The sequence below is a fragment of the Cibotium barometz genome, chromosome 6 (genome assembly GCF_041138505.1).
Source record: "Cibotium barometz isolate CiBa-2024 chromosome 6, ASM4113850v1, whole genome shotgun sequence".
NCBI lineage: Eukaryota > Viridiplantae > Streptophyta > Polypodiopsida > Cyatheales > Cibotiaceae > Cibotium > Cibotium barometz.
In genome coordinates this window covers 58590059-58609925 of record NC_141051.1, presented here as the reverse complement: position 1 = coordinate 58609925, position 19867 = coordinate 58590059, and the positions used below count along the sequence as shown (strand labels likewise).

Here is a 19867-nt window from a genome sequence, read left to right as displayed (position 1 = left end):
CACATAAAGACTGATGACCAGCAGATCTGTCTCTTCTTTCTTCACATACAAAGTGGCCTCTGATGGACTGTTCACAAATCCCTGAGTGAGTAGAAAAGCATCTATTTTTGCATACCAAGCTCGTGGAGCTTGTTTCAAACCATACAAGGCCTTTTTCAGCCTGCATACTTTCCCCTCATGACCATGTTCTGCAAATCCCATGGGCTGAAATACATAAACTTCCTCCTCGAGGTCCCCATGTAGGAATGCAGTCTTTATGTCCAACTGGTGAACAACCCAACCACGATGTGCAGCCAATGCAATGACACACCTAAGTGTCGACATACGGGATGTAGGAGCAAATGTCTCCTCATAATCAATGCCCTTCTTCTGTGCATAGCCCTTTGCAACTAAACGGGCTTTGTACCTGTCAATGGATCCATCTGCATGTCTTTTCAACTTATAGACCCATTTAGTACCAATGGCTTTCTTGCCTTTGGGCAGATCAACCAAATCCCATGTTTGATTCTTTTTAATAGAATCAATCTCATCCTGCATGGCTTTGTTCCAATGCACATTATCTCGTGCATCCACGAATGAATCAGGCTCATCATCATCCTGTAAACTGGCTGCCATAACTAGATTCAAATCCATGATGTGTGCATGCTCATTGGTCCTTGTCTCCCTACGAGTACGACCAGCAAGAGGACCCTCTAAATGGCTGTCCTCAAATACCATCTAGGTATATGTCTGACCTGTGGTGCCTGCTGTCCCATATTTGGTTCAGCTTCTGGCTCATATGGCTGCTGAATTTCTGCACCACCTACATCATTTGCTGGCTGTCCAGTACCCTCATGAGTTGGATCACCAACTGTGGAATGAAACTCCATGGGTAGTAGACCTTCAAACACATCATTTTCAGCCTGATTTGCCTCATAACCAGCCATGGATAATTCTGATTTTTCATCAAAAATCACATCCCGACTGATGAATATCTTCCTGGATAGTGGGTCATATAACCTGTAGCCCTTGCTCTCACGGCTATACCCAACAAAAATGCATTTTGTGGCTTTATCATCAAGCTTCCTCCTTAACTCTTTGGGTATGTGTGCATAAGCAAGACACCCAAAGGTACGAAAATGCGATACAGAAGGCTTGCGGCCATGCCAAGCCTCAAAAGGAGTAATAGAAACCAATGCCTTTGTGGGACATCGATTTAAAATATGACAAGCACACATTACTGCTTCCACCCAAAAGATATGTGGTAGTCTTTTTGCCTTTAGCATACATCTGGCCATCTCCATGAGTGACCGATTTTTCCTTTCTGCAACCCCATTCTACTGTGGAGTGTAAGGAGTAGTATACTGATGTTTTATACCTCTACTCCCAAGAAAGGAATTCAGCACATGTGACATATATTCCCCCCCTCGGTCAGAACGGAGAGTCTTCACCTTGCATCCTGACTCTGTCTCAGCAAGTGCTACAAAGGCCAAAAATGCATCATATACCTGTGATTTCTGTGTCAAAGGATAGACCCAGCATATACGAGAGAAGTCATCAATAAATGTTGCAAAATAAAAGCAACCACCTAATGACTTTGTCTGCATGGGACCACAAAGATCACTGTGTATAAGTTGCAACTTTGCAGTTGCTCTTAGAGCCTGATCACGTGGGAAGGAAAACCTGTGCATTTTTCCCAAAATACATCCTTCACAAATGTGATTTGGAGGCTTCTCCATGAGAGGTAGATCTGTAAACATATTATGTCGCTGCATAAGCATAAGACTACCAAAATTTACATGCCCCATGCGAGCATGCCATAACTCCGCATCAACCATAGCTGGAGTAAGAGTGAATGCATGATAAGCAGACTGATCCACTGGCTGAAATGCATCCAACTCATAAAGTCCATGACATAATGTACCAGTAAGCATCAAGGTCAAGGCATTTGCTTTGTCTCTGACCATGCATTTATCATCATCAAAGTGGACTTGCATTCCACAATGTGCTAAAGAAGAAATGGACAACAAATTCTTCTTTATCCCTGGTACATATAAGGCATCTGTAAGGCGGAGAATGGAGCCATCAATGGCTGTAAGCTGAATCTCCCCAATGCCACACACTGGATATGAAGCATTGTTGGCACACTGAACAGTTTTGCCAACAGGGGCAGGGCCAACATGACTAAACAAATCCCTGCGAGATGTGATATGCTTTGAGGCACCACTATCAAAATACCAAGTACATGCATGCTCTGTCAAACTGAGTGCCTGTGAAGACCAAGAGGCATCGTAGCTGCATGTAAAAAAACAGTAATCCCTGTCCTCAACAAAAGAAGCAGTCTCTGGAGGAGCTTTAGGAGCATCATTAACAGACATCCCAGCTTCCTTTGCCTTCTCTTTGGCAATCCTCTTCCTACATTCCGTGATGTAGTGACCTGGCTTCTTACAGTAATGACATTTGCCCTTCTTCTTGGGCTGTCCATCACCTTTCTTGGTATCCTGTGAAGAACCACCATCACCTGAATTTTGATTTGCACTCTTTGGCTGAGATTTCCCTTTCCCCTTTTGACCTGTAGTAAATGCTTGTTCAGCATTTGTGTTCATATTCATATTCTTCCTCATTTGCTCCTCTTGTAGTAAGAGAGCAACAAGTTCCTGATACTTGAGGGGTTCAACAGCATTCCTCATGCTGAGGTTCAAAGAGGTATGGAAAGCCAAGTAAGATCTTGGCAAAGAGTGCAAGATGGTGGACACAAGCTGTGTCTCAGGAATAATCTCATCCACATTGATGAGTTGCTCTCTCAAATCCTACAGCTTGTTTAAGTGGCTAGACATATCATCTCCTTCATTCATTTTCTGATTTTCCAGCTCTCTTTTCAAAAATGAGATCCTAGCCTCATTACGAGCAGCATACATCTGTTCCAAAGTCACCCATGCATTCTGTGAAGTGCCAGCTGAACGAATATGAGGTATAATGGACCTCTGAACTGACAATGCAATGAGTGACAAAGCTTGTGCATCCCTGGCATCCCATGTCTTTTGAGCATTTGTTCTCTGAACAGGCAATGGCTGTCCTGGAGCCTGTACCTATTGTCCTCGTCCACGAGCACCCCCTTGAGGAGGAGTCTCTGGAGCCAATGGACCTGGACGTGGTTCATCACCACTAACAAAATCCCAAAGACCTTTTGCCACAAGCACATTTTTCAGCATAAAACTCCACAGGGAGTAGTTCGTGCCATCCAATTTGTCTTCCTTAGACAAATATGTGAATACATCACTTTGCTGTTGATTTGCCATTATGCTTTACGCACAATGTTGTACCTGTTTACCAAAAAACCCAATAGCAAAAACCCTGATAACAACTGTACTCCACTGAATACAGTTTACCCAAATCTGCCTGCACTCTCAATCCTCTGAATGTGCAGCTCAATGCACCAATGACTGAGTAGAGCAGCAAATGGCGTACACAATGCCAAAATGCCCCAAAAATGCCCAAATTTGCTGCACCCAAACTGTGCAAAAAACCTGTATATTTTCTTGCTAGAAAAACTGCCTGTTGTGCCTGTATATTTTTCTTGCTAGAAAAACTGCCTGTTGTGCCTGTATATTTTTCACAGAGAAAAATAAGAATGCCCAAAACTCAAAACTTGTAATGCTTACCAGCTTAGATTGCAATACGTATGAGTTAATGTTGTACTCGTAGGCTGTTGTACTGTGCAGGTACTCGTAGCAAAGTACGAAAACAGTCCTCTGTAAGCAAGCAGGTACAGTACGGATACTGAGGCGACCACAGTACTGTGCAGGTACAGTCGGCGCTGAAGGTGGCGCTCACAATAGTTGTAGGCGACGACTGACTAATGCAGTACCCGACTGGAGGCGACCAGGTACGGGCAGCAGGCGCAGAGTATATCTGACGGCGCACAGGTGTACGGGCTGAAGGCCAACTGGAGGCGACTAGACACGGGCAGGTGGCGCAGACTGACTGGTACACAAGCTCCGACTGAAGGCGACGTGCAGTACTGTACTGATGGCGCAGTCGGCGAACTTGTACGGAACCTGCAGTGTACCTGCTGAAGGCTGCGCAGGCTTTGTACGGGCAGGTACAGTTGTACGGGCAGCAGCTATACAGAGCTTCAATGCTCTGCTGAAGGCGGCGCAGGATGTGTACTGTCAGGTAGTGTAGAGCTTCAAAGCTCTGATACCATTTGAAGACAAAACAGGGTTAGGGTTAGGGTTTACAGAAAGCAAACAAGCGTGGAAACCAAAGAGAGGGAGTGAACACGACTGCTGTATATCTCAATGATTGAAAAAGTGAAGTACAAGCCACATGATAGTGACCCCTAAAGGATAAGTGTTCACATGTCCGGCCATAAATGTGCCGGGTGGACCAAAACACTTATAAACTGCATATAAGTGAAACTGAACTAAACTGGGGGAAAAAACCTCCACTAACTGAAGTAAAAAGTGCCCCAGTAACCTACTGATGATCACTAGCACTCCTCTGGGTGCATACACAGCATAAAACCCAACACGGCCCTCGAAGATCACATAGAGTCCGAGATAAAAGCAACGCGGAGCTTCTTCAGGTGAACTATGCTTTGATGTCTCGTATCATGCGGGACAAAGAGCCCACTTTCGTCAATGAAGCCCTTTCACAGGATACTTAGAGGAAGGCCATGCAGGTGGAACTTGATGCCATCAAGAAGAACAACACTTGGGAGTTGGTACCGAGGCCATCGAAGCGGTCAGTCATTGGTGTCAAATGGGTCTTTAAGACCAAATATGCGTCTGATGGGTTATGACAAACACAAAGCCAGACTTGTGGCTAAAGATTATGCTCAGTGGCCAGGCATCGACTACGAGGATACCTTTGCACCGACAGCACGGATGTCCACGATTCGGACCGTTCTTGCCCTTGCTTCTTCTCAGAGGTGGCCCGTGTATCAAATGGATGTAAAATCTGCGTTCCTTAATGGTGACCTGCAAGAGGAGGTGTATGTTGAACAACCTCCAGGCTTTATTGTTCCAGGATCTGAAGGGATGGTTTACAGGTTACGTAAGGCCTTGTATGGTCTTAAGCAGGCTCCCAGGGCTTGGAATCAAAAGATTGATTCCTTCTTTATTCGGACTAGATTTCAGAGATCGGTTGCAGATCCAAACCTGTATCTCTTTCGGGAACGCGGCATGGTCACGCTTATCATCCTTTATGTGGATGATCTCTCACTGGCGGTCATGTGGAGCACATTCGAGTGACGAAGGCTGCCTTGTCAAAGGAGTTTGAGATGACCGACTTAGGCTTACTCCACTTCTTTTTGGGATTGGAGATCTAGCAGACCTAGAGGGGGTTTTTCGTCTCTCAGCAACGGTATGTTCATGAGTTGCTTGAGGCCTTTGGGATGGAGAACTGCAAGCCTATTACTTCGCCGATGGACCCGAACACAAAGTTAACCGTTACTGATCCTTGTGAGCCAGTTGATGCCTCGCAGTACCGGAAGTTGGTTGGTTCATTGATCTGGTTGCTGAACACCAGATTGGACTTGAGCTTCTCCGTGGGGCTGTTGAGCTCTTTTATGCAGACGCCATTGAAGACTCATTGGGACGCAGGATTACGGATCTTGCGGTATCTGCAGAGTACGAAGGATCTGGGACTCTTTTACACAGGAAGGAATGGAGTCAGGCTCCAAGGTTGGAGTGACTCAGATTGGGGAGGCGATCCAGACACGAGGAGATCTACTTCAGGATACAGTTTTACCCTCGGCTCAGGAGCAGTTTCTTGGAGCAGCAAGCGGCAGCCAGCTATTGCCCTTTCTTCGACAGAGGCAGAGTACCGGGCTGCTTGTGGTGCTCCTTGTGAGGTTGTATGGCTGCGGAGGCTGCTAGACGAGATTGGGTTTCCACAGAAGGAGCCCATAGTCATCCAGTGCGATAACCAGAGTTGTATTGCTATTGCTCGGAACCCGGTCTTCCATGCCCCGACCAAGCATATAGAGATACAGTATCACTTTGTACGTGAGAAGATCTTGGCTGGTGACATCTTGCTACTTTATTGTTCGACGAAGGACAATGCGGCGGACCTCTTCACGAAGTCTCTACCTTAGGCTACGCTCAGGCGGCACTCCAGCTCCCTTGGGTTGGTTTCACAGCCAGGAGCTGAGAGGGGGTGTTAGAAGTCATCTCCTGTCTATATGTATACACCAAGGCCTCTGTTGTGGGTGTGCCCGCCCTGTATAAGGTGTTTTATCATTTTTCCTCACTCCTCGTATTTTTCCCTATTTTTCCCATTTTTTCCAGTGGTGTGGAGGGATGCCAGAGCTTGGCAGGAGCACCTAGTGGCTGGCCGACTGCCCAGACATCAGTCGTGGAGTATCTCACTGCTGGCCGGCTGGATGTATGCAGTGGTGGGCTTCATGTATTGCTGGCCGACTGCTCATGCAGTCGTGGAGGGCCACCAGTGCTGGCCGACTGCTCACATGGGGCATATAAATAGGCCCCATGCCCCCACCACTTCCTCATTCAGTTTTCTACGGGATCTTGTGTATAGAGAAGAGTTTACACACCTATCTCTCTGTGTTTCTTGTGCTGTCTATTTTCTGCATTCTACTTGCTCTTGTCTACCCAAGTTTGGTTATCATTTCCGCTGCATATTCTGACACAGAGATGCCTCGGATTATACTTGCTGGAGCTACGTAGACATAGAGAGGGTCTCTTGAGAGGAAGGGGATCAGAGAGGGAGAGACACCTCCAGAGGCAAATTACAGACTTCTTTCGACCAAAGATTGAGCAGTCAGGCCAACAAGCATTGCAGCTAGCCCCAGAGTATAGCCGCACCAGAGGTACATTGATTGATCGGGCTATAGAGCTGGGACGGTCCAGGCACCCCAAGATGAGAGGCCCATCTCGACATCGGCAGAGACTACAACAGAGGATCGGGACCATACTAGCACGGCATGGGAGACGTCCAGTTAGAGTACTCACCATGGAGGATATCCGCCATCGACCGATGAGAGACATCTTTGGATAGTGATGTATATGATGCTTACCTTTGTTGCTGGAGTTTTCCTTCCCAAATGTTATCCATTAGGAGCTCCTAGTACCTTACTTTTCCTCATAGTTATTGTTTCAGTTTCAGTTAGTTGTTTAGTTGTTTGTTGGAGGCCGAAGCGGAAATATGGAAGGAAGAGAAGCTTACCATGCAAGAGGAGTGGGAGAAGGAAAAGCTCGCCATGCAGGAGGAAATCAACCTTTTGAAGGGCGAAGTGGCATCCTTACGTGATCGTCCACGGGAGGAAGGAGAGACTCCTGAGGTGGACAAAGAGGCAATCAAAGAAGAGATCACCAAAACCCTCACCCACACAATCGAGGGGAAAATGGAGGCAGCCCGCGAAGGATGGGTAGAAGTGATGAAGAAGAACATCAAAAAGGAGGTGCAAGAAGATGTACAAGTGATGAAGAAGAACATCAAGAAGGAGGTACAAGAAGATGTACACATGATGCAGTCTACTCTTGATGAAGAGAAGATGCGACGGATCCGGCGCCTAAACATCCGAGTCACAGGGATACCAGAGAGCACTGCCTCCATGCCCGAGATTGACGGGCGGAACCTATGTACCAAGCTGGGACTAAAGGAGGATGAGCCGCTCCCATTCACTAGAGTATGGAGGACAACCCCAAAGGACTCCACCAAAGGCAAGGCCTTAGTGCTACAGTTCCCGGACGAGGAGAGTAGGATGAGCTTTATGAGAAGACGGGCTATCTTGAGGAGCTTGCCAGGGGACCCCATCTACTTCGATGATGACCTCACATGGATGCAGCTGGAGTACAGAAGATTATGCATGCCGAAGATCAAGGCGGCACGCAAAGAAGGGAAGAAGGCACATTATAGGGATGGTCACATCTACATTGATGGGAAGAGGGTCGAATAGCGCCATCTGGCCTATGAGACACGGAGGAAACAACATGAAGACAAAGAGATACACATAGCAGTCCGGAACTGTAATGGAGTCCTATGGACACATCCAGGGAGACTTGAAGAAGTGATGGAGGGCCGGGATATCATCTTGATGACAGAGACACATGAGAGCCCGAAGAGGGGCTTACCACGGGTTGAGGGTTATCAGTGGGAGTCAGCTCACCGACAAGGGATGAGACAGGCCACCTCCCGAGGTTCAGGAGGTATTGCAGTGCTTTTCAGACGTGGGTTACATGAGCATGTTCGAGTCGTAGCACGAGACTCGGAGGCGAGATACATGTGGATTAGCTTACACCTCTCGGAGACCAGATGGATTTATATCGCCCCTTGCTACTTTCCTCCGAAGGGGTCGCGGTTTGCCACCACCAAGGAGCCGGGTGGAGGAGAGGCTAGTGAGTCTCCATACTCTCTCTTATCTGAGGAGATCTTACACTATTCGACACTGGGAGAAGTCTTATTGATGGGGGACTTCAATGCACGGACTCAGAGCAGACAGTGCGAGATCTATGACTTTGAGGATCCCTTGAGACTAGAGCCGCTAGCTACAGAGGATACAGGGACCACTCGGATCTCCGCTGACAGAGGAGCTGACAGCACTGGATATGGGCAACATTTGCTAGAGCTTGGGACCCGACACCATCTCGTTATTTATAACGGGATGACTCGGTGGCCAGATTCAGGTGGGTTGACTTGCTTTCCAGTGGGGGGTGGCAGCATTACACTGGACTATGTGATGGGATCCTGGGAGGCAGCAGATATGGTGTCTCACTTTATCGTACCACCATGCCCCATTGGGGCAGATCATACTCATCTATCCCTCACTTTCAGGAGCTTACTGGAGACCCACCCACCCATCATACAGCCACGCACTATTTTCCACTTCACTCAGGACCTAGCCAATGTGTATGACTATCATGTTCATGATCAGCTATTTGCCTTAGACCCATCGGCACCCTTGGCTATGCTCACCTCCCAGCTCTCACATGTACTGCACTCCGCAGCCGCGAGGAGTTTCCCATACCACATACAGACAGAACAGCCACCTACATCTGGGAGCATGCCCCAGAATTGATGGTATGATGAGTGCAGAAACCTTTACCGCAGTCTCCGAGTGCAGAGGGCTCGCGGGGAGATCACCCAGAGACAGGTAGGCAGGAGGATGCATACTCTCACCCGCCGTAAGCGGCGAGCTTATGAGGAGGCTCAGTACTGGGACACATGTCACATGCTCATGAGCAGAGATGCTGCTGCTACTTGGAGGAGACTCACAGAGCCCCGTCCTCCCACACCTATTACCGATCCTCAAACCTGGCAGACATATGCAGAGAGATTCTATGATGTGCCTGCACAGCCCCCTATACCACAGCCCACAGAGCCATGCTCCACAGTCTCCACCTTCTTCACCCCACCTATGGTTAGGAGGGCCATATGCCGACTCCAACATGGACAGGCGACAGATCATACAGGATTACAGGGAGAGCATCTCATTTATGCTATTGATACATTGGCACCATTTCTTGCTCATCTCTTCAACAGAGCTCTGTCAAAGGGGTTTCCGACTGAGTGGACGATGCACACTATTGTGCCGATCCATAAAGCGGGAGATGTACTAGACCTCGGGAACTACAGGACCATCATGATTGGCCATATATTGGCCAAACTATACGGGGCAGTTTTGGAGGCAGAGCTGAGCACTCATGCAGAGGATGGGGGATTGAGAGCAGCAGGCCAGGCAGGCTTCCGACGAGCCTTCTCGACCATCGACCACATTTTTACATTGAGGTGCCTGATTGATCAGGCCAAGGCACGGAGGCAACGGCTCTATTGTTGCTTTGTGGATTTCCGCAAGGCATTTGATATTGTGCCCAGAGAGCGCCTCTTTCAGCGACTACAGACACTAGGCATACCCTCAGACATGATGTGGGGCATATACAGTCTATCTGAGCAGGTCTTTGGGAGAGTCCGATGCCCGGGAGGCTTGTCCGACACAGTTGCTAGCACCATTGGTGTGAAGCAGGGGTGCCCGCTCTCCCCCACGCTCTTTGGGCTCTATATTGATCAGGTGGATCACACAGGGAGGAGGCTCTGGGGTTGAGCTATCATGTATTACTGTCCATGTTATGCTTTATGCTAATGACATCATCTTGGTATCCGACACGCAGGTTGGGCTTCAAAGACACCTTGTGGCTCTTGATGACTTCTGCGCACAGCAAGGTCTCACAGTGAACCTTGGGAAAACCAAGGTTATGATCTTCCACACCTCACCCGCAGTTAGGAGCCACACTACTCTCACATTAGCAGGAGGGCGGGTCGAGGTGGTGAGCTCTTATGTTTACCTTGGCATCACATTTACTAGCTCAACTGGACGCTTCTCCATGCTCAGGCAGTCCGAGACAGAGTGACCCGGGGGTATGCAGCTCTTGCTGGCCTTGAGCGTCAGTGTCATCAGGCACATTTTCAGGAACCCCACACGAAGGGGTGGCTCTTTGATACATTAGTGACACCAGCCTTGATGTATGCAGCAGCGGTTTGGACACCAGGGCTTGCAGCCTCCACATGGGTACAACTGGAGAGACCACAGATCTTGATGCTCTCAAGGATGATACGCAGCAAACCATCTGTCCCGCACGACATTGTTTGAGCTGAGCTTGCTGCACCACCTATGGCAGTGGAGGCATTGTTCTAGACGATCTCCTTTATATACAGGATGAGGAAGATGCCCACGGAGAGATTATCCCGCCGAGCTTTTAAGGCATCCAGACAGCTGGCCGAGGCTGGACACACTAGATCTTGGTATGCACAGATGCTACAGTGGTTCTCACATCATGGGATAGACATTCAGCGGTTGCCACCTTTTCACTATGATTAGTCTGCTACACAGGGTTACCTCTCTCTCAATGAGAGGAACATAGTGATGAGACAGGACATATGGCAGCGCTGCATACAGGAGACATGGACAGCACCAGAGAGCCCACTACCACCGAAGATGCTGTATTACAGAGACCACTTTATGAGCATCTCAGGGGATGGGTTTATACAGCGACCGTGGTATATGGATGTATACATGCCACACAGCTCTCGCGTTGCTATTGGACAGCTACGAGTCTCATCACATCAGCTAGAGATAGAGGCTGGGAGAGCGGCACGGGTTCCTAGAGCCGAGCGGATATGCAGATTGTGCCGCGAGGAGGTGGAGACTGAGGATCACTTTGTATGTAGATGTAGAGCCCACCAGGGGGTCAGAGATAGTATGCAGGATTGTTTGAGGAGCACTCGTCACTACATCAGTTGATGGAGGCCTTGGACCAGCGACAGCTTGGCAGACTACTACTAGAGCTTCATAGTTCTTGAGAGAGACTCCTCCAGACACCTGCTCCCACTAGGGGTGGGAGACAGTTCCAACTCACAGATTTCTTCCAGAGAGCTATGCCAGTGCCAGCAGCTGATGTACCACGTGGGGTGACCGCACAGAGAGCAGAGGAATTGAGAGCCACGAGGAGACCTAGACAGACTGGACACAGAGCACCCCGACTCCGTCACCGAGAGATAGCAGCTATCCGGATGAGACACCAGATGGAGACACAGGAGAGGCTAGCTCGCTTTCATTCAGACTCAGGGTACATGTTCATGCCACTCACAGCCTCAGCATCGGCGATGTATGATATCTTATATCCCTCTTATGGCACTGGATGGAGTTAGACATAGATCTGCATAGCATGCTTGTACTACCCCTTCAGCATATAGAGATGCATCTTGCCTCGGAACCCACCTCAGGGCAATAGTGGTGCCTTCCCACAGGATCCTGCTTTTGGACCGTTTCCTAACATGCAGAGCACTTTTGGTGCAAACCCACAGAGTTCCTTTTTCGGACAGCCACCTATTCCGCAACAGTCAATGCATCCAGGCTATTTTGGCGGTGGTTCCATGTTCCAATCAATGACTGGGGGATACCCTCAGGGAGGCATGGGAATGCAAGGGAATTTTGGAGCTAATTTTCAGCTTGGTATGCAGGGGAATATGTATGGGGGTATGCAGCCCAGAATGCAAGGAAACATGTACGGGGGCATGCAGCCCAGTATGCATAGTGGTATGTTTGGAAACATGGGGGGATCAGCAGGAATGCATGGTATGCCAGGTGTGGGAATTGGCAATGTTGACCCTATGATGGGCATGAATGCTGGGGGTAGCAATCTTGTGAAGCCACTTCCTTACGATAATCTAGCGCCTATGGGTAAGGCGAAGGATTATAAGGAAGGGGGAGCTCCAGTGAAATTTGACACATTCAACGGGGCCAAAGACAAGCTAAAGGCACTTACCATTTTACAGCAATTTGATGCTGCTTTTTCTGGTGGAAATTACACAGAATCCTCTAAGGTGAGAAAAGCTGCGACTTTTCTCAAGGGCAATGCATTGCAGTGGTGGTCGACTCTTCTTTTGCAAGGCATAGCACCATCTACTTGGATACAGTTTAAACAGGTGTTCTCTTCCGTGTGGCTCACATCTACTTTTGAGGTGGATGTAATGACAGCATGGCACAAGTTGGATGCATCGAAGTGTGAAAATCTTGAGGATTATAATAAGAAGTTTTGGGAAGCTTTACTCCCAATTACTTCTTATCGTGCAGTGTCCTTGTCTGAGCAGGTTGAGAAGTATTGTTGTGGGCTGCCCAAGGAAGTGCGTGACTATTGCATAAAGATTGGAGTAACAAATATGTCGCAGATGATAGAGAATGCTATGACGGCAAATGCATTCCTCACTGGAGTCTCATCTGGATTTTAAAGGAAGTAAAAGCACAAGCAAGAAATCTGCAAAGTCGGGGCATGCTTCGCGTGATGCAAAAGGGTCCACAGAGAAGTGGTATAAGAAGTTACCAATGCCCAAGAGAACTCCTGAGGAGAGACACGCTTTGATGGATGCTAGGAAGTGCTTTTTCTGTACTAAGGAGGGACATATGTCTTTTAATTGTCCCCAGCGTAAGTCCCAAAAGGACTCTGACACTAAAGGGGAGCCCAAGTCTAAGAAACCAAAGCCTTCTGCAGGATTAGTTCCTGATCTTGTTGGGGAGCAGCCAGGTGGTGAAGAGACTGAGTTGTGTAGGGCATGGGGCAATGTGAGAGATCAAAATGCCTTGATTTTCTTTGACATAGAAGTCCTAGAGCCACCTTTATCTCACCAGATTTGGCTAGCAGATTGGGGATCCGCGCAAAGGAGATGGCAAAGGAGATGGGGCCTTTGTATGAGGCTAATATGGCTTGTCCTGGGTATGCAGAACCCGTTACCCCTATTATTGGGAAGCTGAGGCTTCATGTGCAAGTTTATGTGGATAGTGAGGAGTTCTTTATCATGCCACTTGATGGGTGTGATGTTTTGTTGGCTATGCCATGGTGCCATAGAGTACATGCGGTGGTGGATACGTACAACAGGAAGATTAGTTTGACTCATAGAGAGAAAGAGCATATTTTGGATGTAAAGCTTAAAGGGGAATCTGTTCCTATTGTATCGGCTTCGGCCATTTCATCAGTAATCAAAAAGCATCTTTCCGTGTACTTGGTTTTTGTAAAGGATGCAAAAGATGATGAGTCTAAATTTAATTTGTCTATGTTAGATAAAGATAGGATTGATTTCTTACGTGAGTTACAGGATTGTTTTTCCGAGTCATTGCTAGGAGAACTTCCTCCGGAAAGGCCAGAAGATCATGCTATTGATCTAATTCCCGGGAGTACCCCACCAAATAGACCGTCGTACCGTGTTAGTGCAGCCCAACAAGAAAAAGGGATTGATTCACCCTAGCTCCTCACCCTTTGCTCACCTGTGCTCTTAGTGCAAAAGAAAGATGGTTCTTGGCACATGTGTATAGATTACAGGGCGCTAAACAAGAACACCATCAAGAATCGATTCCCTATTCCGAGGATCGATGACATATTGGACCGCTTACAGGGCTCCACAGTCTTTAGTCGGACAGACTTGAAAAGCGGGTATCATCAGATACGCATTGGACCCAAGGATGTGCATAAGACAGCATTTCGGACCACTTTTGGGCAATATGAGTTCTTGGTCATGCCCTTTGGTTTGACAAATGCTCCTACCACATTTAACAGGATCATGGACAGGATTTTCCGGCCTCATAGAGCGCTTGTGGACACATTCTTTGATGATATGATTGTGCATTCATGCATAGAGGAGGAGCATAGAAAGCATTTGGCCATTGTGTTTGAAGAACTCAAGAGGCATAGGTTGGTCATTAATGGCAAGAAGAGTGAGTTCTTCTTGGAAGAGATACACTTCTTGGGGCATATCGTGTCTAAAGATGGAGTCCGTATGGATCCTTCGAAAGTGGAAGCAGTTCTCAATTGGCCAAATTTGAGGACCGTGCATGATGTACACAGCTTTTTGGGATTGTGTTCCTATTACAGGCGGTACATACGGTATTTTGCTAAGATTGCTTCGTCCCTTCATGCTTTAACTAAGAAGGGAACTCCGTTTCGATGGGCTGATTGGGAAATTGCAACCTTTAAAAAGCTTAAAGAAAAGCTTACTTCGGATCCTGTACTGGTATTACCGAATCTCCGAAAGGCTTTTGTTGTCCAATGTGATGCATGTGGGAACAGCATTGGGGCAGTTCTCATGCAGGAAGGGCATGTGATAGCCTATGAGAGTCGTATATTACAGAATGCCAAGCATTTACAGGTTTATGAGAAAGAGATGTTGGCTGTAATTCATGCTCTTTCTACATGGAAACACTATTTGCTTGGGGCTGATTTCAGTGCAGACAGATCCCTTGCGTTATTTCCTCACGCAAACTAAACTTTCTGAGAAGCATATGAGATGGGCCAACTTTGTGTCTATGTTCCACTTTTAGATTGTTCATGTGGAAGGCAAAAAGAATGTTGTGGCAGATGCCTTGTCACGCAAGCCACAGGTCTCAGCAGTTTCACTTGCTTATCATCATGAGCTTAATGAGATGAAAGAGCAGTATGCCCAGGATGAGGATTTTGGAAGGGTCTATGATCAGATGTCTGAGGGTCAGAGGCATGATCATTATACTCTCAGGGATGGCTTTTTGTCGATGCATGATAGACTGTGTGTTACCAGGCAGTTACGACTCAAGGTTATGATTGAAAGTCATGCTCCACCGTATGCAGGTCATAGAGGTATTGATGCCACGGTAAAGGCAGTTGAGGCGTTCTTTTATTGGCCGACCTTGAGAAGAGATGTTGATGCTTTTGTTAGGCAATGCATCGTATGTCAGAAGGTGAAGTTTGACCGTCAAAGGACACCAGGGTTACTTCAACCTTTACCTATTCCAAATAGACCATGGGAGAGCATTGCCATGGATTTTATATTTGATCTTTCGAGGACACAAACGAGGAATGATGGCATTTGGACTATCATATGCACATTCAGTAAGCAGGCTCATTTCATTCCCGTGCGTAAGACGATCAAAGTTAATCACATGGTGAAGTTGTTCATGGCGAACATCTTCAAGTATCATGGCATGCCTTCGTCTATCATTAGTGACCGTGATCCACAGATGACGAGTTTATTTTGGAGAGGGTTGTTTGACAACATGGGTACAACTCTCAAGTTTTCATCATCGTTTCATCCACAGACAGATGGTCAGTCGGAAGAGGCTAATTCCACAGTGTTAGATCTTCTTAAGTGTTATGTGTCGGAGCACAAGCAACAATGGGAAAAGTATCTTCCTTTGGTGGAGTTTGCTTATAACAACACCGTCCATACCTCGACCGGCAAGGCTCCTTTTGAGATTGTGGAAGGAGGGAAGAAGGTACCACCTATTTTGCACACAAAGGATAAGATCTTTGTGGCTGACCAGTATGTGGAGAACATGGATGAAGCTTATCATAGAGTTAAGTTGGCACTCCAGAAAACTCAGCAAAAGCAAAAGAAAGCAGCAGACGTGCATTAGAGTTTGCATTGGGTGATTGGGTACTTTTGCGATTTGAGAAAGCTAGGCTCAAAAAGATGAAGGGTAAAGAGCGCTTATTCCCTAAGTTGAGCATGCGCTATTATGGACCTTTTCAAGTATTGGAAAAGCACCTCAGGTTTTGCAGCTTTATCTCGATGCCTTTGAGTTGGAGCCGACTCTTGCTACAACTCATTCAGGTTCAGCAGAGCATGGGTCTGGAGCATTGCCTAATGCTCAAGAGGGGGGTAGCACCTCCGCTCCCTTGATACAAACAGGCTCAGATGACATCTAGAGGTCGCTTGGTGCAGCTTTTGTCTCACCCGAAGGTGATGATGGCTGACAGTACATCTGTTTATGGGACTTCTATGATATATGTGTACTAGTCACATTGGATGTTGTGGTTGTGTATGGTTCACAATGGTATACAACTTGGACTATTACTACACCATTGGTTTGCAGTGAATGTTGCTACATATGCATGGCTTAGAGAGATTGGGACGCTGATCTTGGCATATTGTACTTTTCACTTTGGATGTCTTGCTGTATCACCAGATTGCAATGGAGGACGCTTGCCATTTTTCAAGAGGGGGGTATGTCATGACCCTGTGAAATTGGTACAGCACAAGTGTGGGCATGGTGGTCGGTGAGCAAGATAAACATTTAATTGTTCATACTTGGGTGCCCGGACAAAAGGTTAATGTGTGGACATCCCCAAGTGTGAAGGGTGACCAAGGGATTTAATATTCTAATGTTTATAACCTTGGGTGGCCCCTAGGCATAAGTGGCCCCTAGGCATAAGTTTTAATAAACTTAAAAGGGCCTTAGGATTTCTATGGAGAGAAGGGGCTACTCCCTTTTTGAAAGTACACGCCTCTCTCCCTTTTTTCTCTCTCTTGCTTTTGGAAAGAGCAAGGCGGCTGGCAGCGTGGAGAAGAAGGGGTGAGGGATTCTCAAAAACAGGGCGCTTAATTCTCTGGAGGAGGGTCGCCTTAAGGGATACATACAGGCTACTCGGCCGGTTCTCTCCATAGGGCTGCAGGACAGCTGGTGCAGGCGAATCATCTTCATTTGGTCCTCTGAGTGGACACCAAAACGAGTTGAAACAGAGCAGCTTAGCCCTGCTACTACACAGTCACAAACCCTTTCTAAGTAGCGGGTCAGTACCTGCAATCCCCTGTTAGCTCATTCCTTGAGTTTTGAGCTCAGAAAGTTTTGGTGGGTGCATAAGGTTCAAGAATACTAAGGTTTTAAAAGCCCTTTTTACTTTAACTTGTGGAATCCTATGCAGAAGTCTTTGTGAAAACCCATCAACACACTTGTCTGGTGTGTAGAACTCCAGGAGAAGAAAGGTGGGTGAGAAAAGATATCAAAAGATACCGAAAATGTAAGTCAATTGTTTTCCCTTGAGTAGACCCTTCTATTGCAGTAGCTTAAGTGCCCACTCGAAGGTGACCCGGCCTCCCTCCCAAAAGCGGTACAATTATGGGTACAAATGGCCCAAATGCCGTAAGTCATTTGAACTACACATGACCTGAAATTGGGAGTGCAAAGGGGAAATACCAGGTGCTGGGGAAAGGTGACCTGACCTCCTGCCCATGATTGTACCGCCCAAAGGCTGTACAATTTATGGGCGCAAATGGGCCAAGTGCCGTTGAGGAAAAATGTAAGTCATTTGACCTATACATGATCTGACATTGGGAGTGGAAAGGGGAAATTAGGGGTTCACAGAGGAAATAGCAGGTGTTGTTGGGGAAACGACCGAAATAGGCAAAGGGGAAACAAGCTGAAACAGCCGAACTTTGCTCATTTCGTAAGTTTTGGTGGGGAAATGAGAAACAGCTGAAAATAGCCGAAATGCATTTTGCATGCAAGAACCCCCCAAAATGGATGTTTCTGCCTGGGAGCCCCAAGTTTCAGCCATTTCCATAACTATGACATGTGCGTGGGTGTGCATGCTCGTTCTTTCTAACATATGATCAGCAAAGAAGTTTTTTATATAAAAAAAACAAAGCACGCAGAGTCTCAGAATGCTCATGATTTCCCTAAAACCTAAGCATTTTTCCCCCCACCTTGCTTATCAGGTCCCAGTCAGCAATTTGTGAAAAAGCCACCTGATGCCTGCGGTTCACAGTCCAGCAATAAAAGTAAGCCTCCTGTTGCAAGACCTTCATACAAGTGAGACAATTAAGGTTTTCCTTCAAAAGCTGCTAAGACTCTGGTACAAACAGTTGTGCATAGCTCCGAAGACCAAAAGCTAGAACTTTATCATAGAGTCTTTGAATCATTGTCCTGCATATAAATCTATCACAAACCTGGAGTTCATCAAAAACTTCAGAAAGTTAGCAGTAAATTGCATTTTCCAAACACAGCCTTCACCAGATAATATGCCAAACGCTCTTCAAAGACGTAAAATATTACCAAAAGATCCCAAGGGCAGCAAATGGCTGCAGCACCTCCAAGGGGGGTATTCTCTCCTTCCTCTCCCAGATATTTCACCTGCAATAGTACATTGTGTTGGCATGTTTATCATACTCCCGAAACATGGCATTGGCTTCTAGTCTTATTTACCAGTATATTTGCTCCAATGCTTGTCCCCACTGCAAGAAGTGGAGCCTTTGGATATACTTGGTGCAGATGGTTAATGATCCTGCGCAAATCCCCGGTCCATCCTGCATTGTAGAACTGATTCGACTGCACACGAACACCAGAGAAAACTTATTCTAAGGAGATAGTCAAGAACTTGGATGACTTAAGGTACTAAAATGTACAGCTTTTAATCATGAATGCAAGAAGGAGATGTAGCACATGCTGCATTGTTGCACTACCTAACTCAAAATTGTCATTTACCAAATGCATAGCTGTGTAGGCATACATCTGCGCTGTAGGAAATATGAAAGCAAGAGCAAACTAGAAATGAAACAAGAACACAAATGAAAGACGAGAGTTACCTTGAGATGAGTGTAGACAAGACACAAGATTGATTGATTATTGATGTGACACCTACAATTTATAGGTGAGAAGTACAAGATTGAGTAGACTCACTTATGGGATAAATGTAGAGGTACCACACGGCACTAGACTCAAGACACAAAGACTCAACTGAAACTAGACTAGAGAAATAGTACACCTAGTGTGCACTTATTTCCAACACCCTCCTTAAGTGGACACTAGGAGGAAGACAAAAAGACAAGACTATGACATGACAAAAGATAAGACCAAGACAGAGAGACTAGACAAGGATTGAGAGACAAGCTAGAAGACAAGATGGACAAGACTAGAAGACAGACATAAAGACTGATAGACTGAGAGACAAGACATGAGAGACAAAAGATCCTGAGACACCCCTCCTCAAGTGATATCCTCATATGGGTCCACAAGGGTAGGGACAAGAGTGGATCTAAAACAAGACACAGTCAGATTGATAGACAAATAGACAGACAGACAAGACTAGATAGACAGAAGACTGACTGTAGACCTGACTGTAGACAAACAGATGGACCTTGAAGACATCCCCTCCTCAAGGGCAATCTCTGCCTCTTGGGTAGGGACGAGAGAGCATAATGAGTAAGACACTAGAACCCCTTGACCTACATCATCGGTGGTCAAAGTGGTAGACAAGAAAGGTGAAGTAATCAGAAAGCCCACTCCTCATCATGTGAGGAATGAACAGCAAGATCTGCTGATGGAGATGCTGCAGCAACATGGGCTGAGGTAGATGCAGGGGCTGATGTAGAAGTTTTAGAGTAGCAGTCCTTCTCCCGGTGATTATCACGGCCACAAATGGTGCATGGATGAGCCTTGAAGCAGTCCTTCTCCATATGCTTAGTTTTTCCACAATGGGTGCAAGGCTTTCTTACCTTAGAACCTCCTTTCTTTGCTAAAAATGCAATGTCAGTTACCTTTTGTTGTTTTGTTCTTTCCTCTTCTTGGAGAGCATTGATGATACCTTCAAGAGTAGGATTATTGTGATACTTGAAGGTAGTGACAAGA

At 46.8% G+C, this 19867-nt stretch overlaps 1 protein-coding gene across 3 annotated transcripts in view; it reads right to left on the bottom strand.

Moving 5' to 3' along the window:
- LOC147637906 (uncharacterized) overlaps positions 1-19867 on the bottom strand; it is a 128462-nt gene that overhangs the window by 90578 nt on the left and 18017 nt on the right. For 2 of the 3 annotated variants that reach the window (XM_086799750.1, XM_086799749.1), the window contains exons 6-9: positions 18446-18568; positions 18296-18373; positions 18104-18189; positions 17947-17995 (exon numbers count right to left, since the gene is read on the bottom strand). In XM_086799750.1, the coding sequence (XP_086655876.1) occupies positions 17947-17995; positions 18104-18189; positions 18296-18373; positions 18446-18568 (336 nt within the window). The remainder of the gene's footprint in view (positions 1-17946; positions 17996-18103; positions 18190-18295; positions 18374-18445; positions 18569-19867) is intronic. The other variant, XM_086799751.1, reaches the window with a different exon arrangement.